General features: G+C 43.0%; 1 protein-coding gene across 2 annotated transcripts in view; it reads left to right on the forward strand.

Moving 5' to 3' along the window:
* Window positions 1–8,535, forward strand: part of prkd2 (protein kinase D2) — a 33,669-nt gene extending 25,134 nt beyond the window's left edge. For both annotated transcript variants that reach the window (XM_035154926.2, XM_035154927.2), the window contains 12 exons: window positions 96–255; window positions 335–446; window positions 1,088–1,165; window positions 1,249–1,567; window positions 2,220–2,272; window positions 2,370–2,442; window positions 2,737–2,843; window positions 4,168–4,329; window positions 4,550–4,648; window positions 4,754–5,021; window positions 5,950–6,035; window positions 6,912–8,535. In XM_035154926.2, the coding sequence (XP_035010817.1) occupies window positions 96–255; window positions 335–446; window positions 1,088–1,165; window positions 1,249–1,567; window positions 2,220–2,272; window positions 2,370–2,442; window positions 2,737–2,843; window positions 4,168–4,329; window positions 4,550–4,648; window positions 4,754–5,021; window positions 5,950–6,035; window positions 6,912–7,136 (1,742 nt within the window). In that variant the 3' untranslated portion in view covers window positions 7,137–8,535. The remainder of the gene's footprint in view (window positions 1–95; window positions 256–334; window positions 447–1,087; window positions 1,166–1,248; window positions 1,568–2,219; window positions 2,273–2,369; window positions 2,443–2,736; window positions 2,844–4,167; window positions 4,330–4,549; window positions 4,649–4,753; window positions 5,022–5,949; window positions 6,036–6,911) is intronic.

The following is an 8,535-nucleotide window of genomic DNA, read 5'->3' on the forward strand; positions in this document are numbered from 1 at the left end:
GTCAAGCAGCGAGTACTCCTATTTTAACTGCATTTTTAGCACAACTTTAAATGAAGTTCCTCTCAACCTCCTCCCTCTTTTCTTTCCTGCCTCAGACATGTTGAGTCCCAGTGCCGACCCTGAGGTGCCCATGGACTACACCAGTGACTACGACACCTCAGACAAGTCTTCAATGGATGACTCAGACGAGGCCTGCAGCATCCCGGGGTCCTTTTCTCCTGAGAACAACCAGGACGGAGCCAGCGGCGATCAGAGGTATGAGGAACATTTCAAGAAAATCCTCAAATTCTTACGGGAACACCGGAAACTCAAACTCACACTTTGCTTCTCCTAGTGTTTACATCCCGTTAATGAGGGTGGTACAGTCGGTGAGACAGACGACCCGTCGATCCAGTACGTCGATCAAAGAAGGATGGATGGTTCACTACAGCAATAAGGACACACTGGTAAAAAGAGTCATGCATTCAGTCACATAAACTTTATCGCGGCAAGAGAAATGAAGAAGTTGGTCTCGTTGTCGGTCTGTTTTCTCTGTTCACTCACTTCTGTGGCAATAATTCCCCCTTTGATCATTTGGCTTTATGGACTTTATTGCTTCCTTTTCCTTTTCTATCTGTGCATGTTTGTGAGGATACATTTATATGGAATAAACAATACTTAAAGATTGATGATGAGGCCGACTCATAGTAGCACTTAGCAGATGTGTGGTGGATTCCAGCTAAAAGCCACTCATTGCTCACTTCTCTGTGTTTGACCTCAAAGAAACTTCTCTGCCTCTGTAGTCTTTGTCATGCACCTGCTCTCTCTTTACTTCTTTCTTTCACTTTTGTCTTTTTCTGTCTTTCTCTTTGTTTCCACCCTCTCGTCTCGCAGCTCACCATCCTGCTCATCCTTCTTCGCTTCTGGCCTCTCTTCTCTTCCTCTGGACATCACCTCCAAACTTGAAATGCATCCATGTTGACCCACAAACCTTCACCCCCGATCGATGCCCCACCCCTCACCCTCTGTCCTCTCCCTGTCCCACTCTTTCTTCAATGTCTTGCCTTTGTTGTCCGAACTCATCCCACCCTCCTCCAACCCCCAACAGAGAAAGAGGCACTACTGGCGTCTGGACTGCAAGTGCGTCATACTGTTCCAGAACAACACCTCCAACAAATACTACAAGGTAAGTAGAGTTTACTCCACACCGATCATTTATATTAAGAAGTGCCTTTTTTGTGACTCCATCTTTTGTCCATCCACCTGCAGGAGATCCCTCTGTCTGAGATCCTGGAGGTTCGTCCCGCTGGTAACTTCACCCTTGTGCCCCCAGGCACGAATCAGCACTGCCTCGAGCTCATCACAGGCACTATGTGCTATTTCGTAGGGGAGGACCCCAACACCCTCCCCGCCGTGCTACCCAGCAACCCCCAGACTCTCCCCCACACCCCTCCCTCACCCAGCCAAGTGGCGCCCAATAGCGGCATTGGTCTTGAGGTGGCCAAGGCGTGGGAGAGCGCCATTCGCCAGGCCCTCATGCCTGTCATCTTTCAGGACGCGCCGCCGGCTGAGGGGAACACAACTCATAGTAAGTTGAGACAAATGCAGGTGGTATGTTTTTGGTTATATTTATGGATGGGTAAGTTTTGGCCTCTACCCTGGAAATGCCTTTACAACACAGTTTTGAGAAGCAAGGCTAAAACACTCCTAATCACATCTTCATGCAGTTTCATAGGAAATTCAGTCATCAGGAGAGAGACACTGCTCCTTGTAAAAGCCTCTGCACAGCTCTCAAAATGTGTTCCTGAGGACACACTAAATCTGGGAGGAATTTTCTTTATTAATTCATCCGCCATACAGTATTTCTTTAGATTGGTCATTTTGCAGGATCGCTCCAGTGTTGATTTAACTCCTCTCCCACAATGTCAGACGATGTTTTTTGACACGAGCAGGGGGTGGTTGTTGACATAAGCTTCCACCAGATAGATCAGCCAATAGCAAAAATCCAATTGCAATAGCTGGGTTTCAACCAGTAGAGGGCAGTTGCAATGCAAGTGAAGTTTTCTTTTCACAAGTTTCTGAGATTGATCAAAGTTCTCCTTTTTAGCGCTGAAGTAAAATAACTTACAGTATATGTGAAGTATTAAGTAGTAGTAGTAGTAGTAGCGCCCACGAAATACACAATTAAGAAATCGTCGTAAAACCGTATAACCTCTGCTTTGTCCCTGTTTTTTTTGTAGGACAAGCCTCTATCAGCATATCAGTGTCCAACAGTCAAATCCAAGAGAACGTGGTATGACTTTTTTTATTATTATTATCAATTTCCTTTAATCTTGAAATACATGTACACACAGAGAATGATAATGACTGAACTCAACATATTCCCACAGGATATTGGAACAGTGTACCAGATTTTTGCTGATGAAGTGCTGGGATCTGGGCAATTTGGAGTAGTGTATGGAGGTATGGAGACTGTCAGATCTGCTCTAATCTTCACTTCACACTTCTGAATTTCTGACTGAACTTATGGAAGTGGAGTTGTGTTATAGGTAATGCAGGCACCAGGTTTTGACATTGAATAAAATGTCGATTTTGATTTGATACACTTTTTACTCCATCCTGAGTCCTACAGTGTCATCTGAGCTGTCTACTATTTTAAGTGCATCCCAAACTGTGGATAACTTGGCCCGATTCATGTCTACACATGAGGATCAGTTCCTAACCTTGTCTGTTACCAACCCTTTGTTTCATCATCAGGAAAACAAAGGAAGACGGGGCGGGACGTAGCGGTCAAGGTCATCGACAAACTTCGCTTTCCCACCAAGCAGGAGAGCCAGCTGAGGAACGAGGTGGCCATACTGCAGGTAAACACACCCATAGGTTTTTGTACACACATACTAATGCTAACACAGTAAAGGTCTTTGCACACCAAGTCCGTATTTGTTGTCCAAAAACACAGACTCCAACACTTTCGCTAGAGTTTTTGGAACAGGTTTGATTTGCTGCATTTTTCACATCTATAAACAGCATCCCACAGAGTTATTTGAGCTGTTTGGCATCAATTAGATCACAGAAATGTGTTTTCTTCTTTTAATGTACAGTCTCCGTGACTGACATCCTGAAATATTTGCTGTATATTGGAAATTGGTTATGTAAATGATGTTGTGCACATGCTGTCATGCAAGATGCTGTTATTCACTAATGTGCTGTCCATAGAGACACTGATAAGGTTTTATTGACTTCACTGGGCTGTGAATCTCAATCATTTCAGTAACCCAACATAAATTATATGCTAGAACCATTTCTTACTAACAGTGGTTCTGTGGTTACAAGGAAATACGGCCCCCACACTCACAGTGCATGTGAGTGTTTGAAAAACACAATGTTATCGATGCACGAAGACATTCAGTTTGGGACACATTAGCCTGGGCTATTAGCCAGATTTCCATCTACCAATATACCAAAGGACAGAGTTATCCGATAACTGCCTCTGCAGTTGCGTCCTATGTTCCAAGAAATAATTTGAGATTTTCCATAGACTTTTATAATTTATTTTTGTTTGATATTAATATTTTATTTTTGGGTAATTGTTAGTGACACAACAAACAACCAAATAACACACTGTTCAGTAAGATAAAGGCTCTAAAGATAAGAGACTTAAAACTATTACTGCCACCAGAAAGTATCTCAGTTTTTTTTAAATGACAGAAAGTCAACATGACCTGAGATGAACGTGCAATTTAGAGACAGAGAAACAATTCAGTTCCACTTTCTTGAACTGTCTGTTTGTTTCTCTGGTTTCGGTTCATATAGCGTAGGGCGTTCACCAGCAGATGGAGACACACGCAGAGCGATCTGTCTCTTTACTTCCCCTTCACCTCAACAGTGATTCATTTCTCTGACGCAGGATTAAAGGGAAATACACCAGTGAAATGAAATCTCAATTTGGATTTTTGGAGTGAATCATCAACCAGTTTTCTGTTCTCCTTGTCTGTGCGTCACATCGCTCTTCTGTGGTCTGCTGACATGTGTCTGCAGTCTGTCTCGCTCACTTTTTTCCCCTGTTAATTCTTGCCTCTCTCACTTCTCTTCCACCACTCCCCCCTCTTTTGCTCGCTATTTCAACCCAAACTCCAAAATACACCCTGTTTTCCTCACCTTTTCATTTCCTCCTCTCACATCCCCCAGAGTTTGCGTCACCTTGGCATCGTGAACCTGGAGTGCATGTTCGAGACCCCGGAGAAAGTGTTTGTGGTGATGGAGAAGCTCCACGGTGACATGCTGGAGATGATCCTCTCCAGTGAGAAGGGCCGACTGCCTGAGAGGCTCACCAAGTTCCTCATCACACAGGTGTGGATGTGCCACAGCAAAGAGGGGATTTGTTGTGTGTAGAAATACTGTTATTCACTGTTACTGTTGATTGTGTAAGACTGAAAATACTGAAAGTGATGTCTGGATGCTGCATTGACCTAGCTGCATAGTTCTTGTGGTCTACCATAAGGAGTGTGCATGCTGCTTGTACTTACTTTTGACGCACTCGTATCTTGTTTTTGTGGTTGTGTTTGGGCAGATTCTCGCAGCTCTGCGTCATCTGCACTTTAAAAACATCGTTCACTGTGATCTGAAACCAGAGAATGTGCTGCTTGCCTCCGCTGATCCCTTCCCCCAGGTACACACGCAAACAAACACACACACACAAACCGCGGTGATTGTCATATGCTGAAAAGACAAAGTCAAAGCCTGATATCTCTATCACTCGCCATTTCTCTCTCAGGTGAAGCTGTGTGACTTTGGCTTTGCCCGCATCATCGGTGAGAAGTCTTTTCGTCGCTCGGTGGTTGGCACCCCAGCGTACCTGGCCCCCGAGGTGCTGCTGAACCAGGGCTACAACCGCTCACTGGACATGTGGTCGGTGGGCGTCATTATGTACGTCAGCCTGAGCGGAACATTCCCGTTTAATGAGGATGAAGAAATCAAAGATCAGATCCACAACGCAGCCTTCATGTACCCGCCTAACCCCTGGAAGCAGATCTCTAGTGATGGTAAACACAAGGAGGGATGAGAGGGGAGGGTGGTTGTTGGACACACGTAGAGAAGGACGTGGATATAAGCTCAGTCTGTAGTTTATTAAGATAAATGCAACTTAATGCAACAACCCTGCAATAAATCTACTCACATCACGGATACATAGTTGTGTCCATCGGCTCGTCCCATTCTTGCCAACACAATATCTCAACAATGTCTTGACGGAATTTCTTCAAATTTGGTGCAAACGTTCAGTTGGACATAAAGAGTAAATGATTAGACTGTGTGGATCAAAGTTCAAGGTCGCCGTCACCTCACTCTTTTTGCCTTCCGAACGCATTGTCTTAAGACCACCTCGAGAGAATCCTTTCAAATTTCGCACACATGTTCACTTAGACTAACAGATTTCTGTGATCAAAGGTAAAAGGTCATGTTGACCTCATATTAGTTTGAAAAAACAATGTATGTAGACTAGGAGGCAGTATTGCCGGTTGCTTGAGAGAGGTGTTGATTTGGCTTGACATTTATTTAGTAGGATGTAGTTTGTTTTCTTCAGACATACATGAAACATTATGACCTGCATGAAGGTGGGTGGAGCTTTTGCAGGACTGCTGTATTAGACTGCATTAGTTTTAGCTAGGTGTACCTGATAAACCTGATTATGAGGAAGGTTCCTCCGAATCGTCAGGACATGCCATTACAAGTTTTATAAAATGTTTAGACTTCACAACAGATTTTGTATTAATGTTCTGAACCTGTGATAAAACGGGGTAATCAATGTCAATATGATCATTGAATTTTATTTGTACCTCAATTATTTACAGGAATAGAAGATTTCAGATGCAACTTGCATGTCAAACCTTGATATTCATAACATCATGCTCTTTTTACTGTAATGTGACAGTTTGTCTTCATGGAGGGATGTGCATGTCTTTGTGTTCGCAGCAATCGACCTGATCAACAATCTGCTGCAAGTTAAGATGAGGAAACGCTATAGTGTGGACAAGAGTCTCAGTCACGTGTACTTACAGGTATATTCCACACAGCATATGCAAACTACTACACTCAAACACTTGGTTTAGTGCTTGTCAGACACTGTCGGGTATTTCCCCACGAACGTGGAGGAAGTAGCAACTTTTGTTTCATTTGGTGACATTCGTCACCTTCTGTGGCAGAGCGACACTCACACTGTTCGCTTTTTAACTTCTGCAAGTCTGTGGCCATAGCAGGAAATGGCAACTGTGAGGAAGGGGAGTCTGCACTCAGAACCGAGCAGAAAGGTGGCTGAAGATAAAATACCTTATTATGACCGTGTTTAAGTTGGTTTCAGGACAGCCACCTGTGAAACCAGACTTTGGTCTCGCTCAAACAAATGCATTTAGTCACAATTCCCAGACTACAACAGAGTATAAGTTCCATATTAAAGAATAAACTCTTAGATGTCTAGAATAACGTTGTAATAGTACGAGTATAAAGTTGTAATATAATAGAATAAAGTTCTAATTTAATAAAGAAAAAAGTCATAACAATTTTTCTTGCACAATCTTTTTAAAGTCCTGATAGTTATGATAATGTGGTGCAGATGTGCCAATATATATTTTTGTTATTTGCAAAACTTATACTAAAGTATAACTTAACAACATGCTCCAAATTTTCTTTTGAACGCAGGCACTAGGATCATCTCCTAATATTTTCACACACACACACACACACACACACACACACACACACACACACACACACACACACACACACACACACACACACACACACACACACACACACACGGATTACTGTTGCACTATAAACACATAAAAAAACCTCTTTCACTTTAATCTAATTTCAAGGCTCCTAAAACTGAAACTGAAACTTCATCCCCGTGTTTACTCCTGTCTCTCATTTCTCAGGACTATCAGGCGTGGCTGGACCTGCGGGAACTGGAGACGAAACTTGGCGAGCGGTACATCACCCACGAGAGTGACGACAGCCGCTGGCAGATGTTTGCCCGCGAGCACACTCTGCCGTACCCGGCTCACCTCGTGCCCCCTCCTCCCGTGCCGGGCTCTGACGATGACGAGGGCGGAGAGGATGCGGATGTGCAAGGCCTCACGGAGAGGGTCAGCATCCTCTGACGAGAGACACAGATGACTCAACATCGTTTAGGAAGGGAGAGGGAGAAGGAGATGTTTAACCTTGAGACATTAAGTTGCAAAGAAACATGTGGTTCCAGCTGTTTGGTCTTTCACAGCACAGCGTCTGCTGTGTGCCAGCAATTTTACAGCAATAAATCCAATTTCTCCCCTCCAGACTGAGTTCATCTAAACTCCCCTCCGATCACTTACCTCTGCTGTGATTGGTTCTCTTTAATCTTCTGAAATGTTGGACTCTTTCATATTGAAAACTGCTCAACTCTATAAAACGATGACCTGGGGAGTCTTTGCAGATGTAATTGGTGTCAAAACGTTGAATCCTAATTTGCCACACAACTTCAAAACAAAATCTAATTGCTCTTCTATTCGCTCAACACAATGCTTCTTTCACAGTAAAGCAGGAAATACTTTCCCCACGAGTGATCAAGAGAAGAATCTGCTGTGGTTTTTTTAAAAGGTATTTTTATAAACGAATGTGAGTTTATATTTACAACGAAACTGCCTAAAAGAAGTCGATTTGTATTTAGCATCATTCAATTAGACTGACTGGACTCTCACTCCATCCTATGTCTTAATTAAAAATGGATTCAATCTCTTTTCAGCGGCGGAGCACTTTAATGTGACAAAAGACTTCCTGGTATAATCACTAATGTGCCAGTGTGGCGTCAAACCCAGCCGTACTCACAAATGCATTTATCATAAATTCATGTGCTGTAGTGAAAACTGAAAGCATTGATCCTGCGACGGGAAATCCTCCAGTAATTAGCACTTGAGTTCTGAACCACAATTGGCTAAAAGAAAATGTACGTGGTTAAAGAGGCATTGTGGGTTTTAATGAACTCGAGCACCGGGGCTGTTTGTTACCTGACGTGACTCGACAGCTTTCTGACCGATGTCTCTATCTGCAGCTAACATATTGTACGGAATTAACCTCATGGCTGTTCCTGAAATGTAAAACCTGCTTCCCCTGTGCTGAGTCGCCCACTTTCACACCATCTCTGAAGTCAAGAAGTTGTGTATTCCAGTGGCGAATGACGCGTCCTTAAAGTTGCCTGTACATAAGATTCACATAGTGTCCATGATGAGAAGATTCTATGTAGTTCAATTATCGGCTACCTGTCACGTTGCATGTTTCTGTCAAGTAGAGTTATTTAGATACAATTTAAAACATACTGTAGTTATGATGGTCTATTATACGCATGTGTAACCTGAACTTGATGTAGCTGTCAAATATGTGTAGACTGTGTTTAACATGTTTGAATGTTGATCCTAGCCTTTGTAACATATAATACAAACATTGAACAATATTTTGACTTTCGTCTCGGAGGTTTTACTTATTGTAATGTTCGGCATTCTCAAGATAAAACACACAGAACTGGGA

This window comes from Hippoglossus stenolepis, chromosome 4 (genome assembly GCF_022539355.2).
Source record: "Hippoglossus stenolepis isolate QCI-W04-F060 chromosome 4, HSTE1.2, whole genome shotgun sequence".
NCBI lineage: Eukaryota > Metazoa > Chordata > Actinopteri > Pleuronectiformes > Pleuronectidae > Hippoglossus > Hippoglossus stenolepis.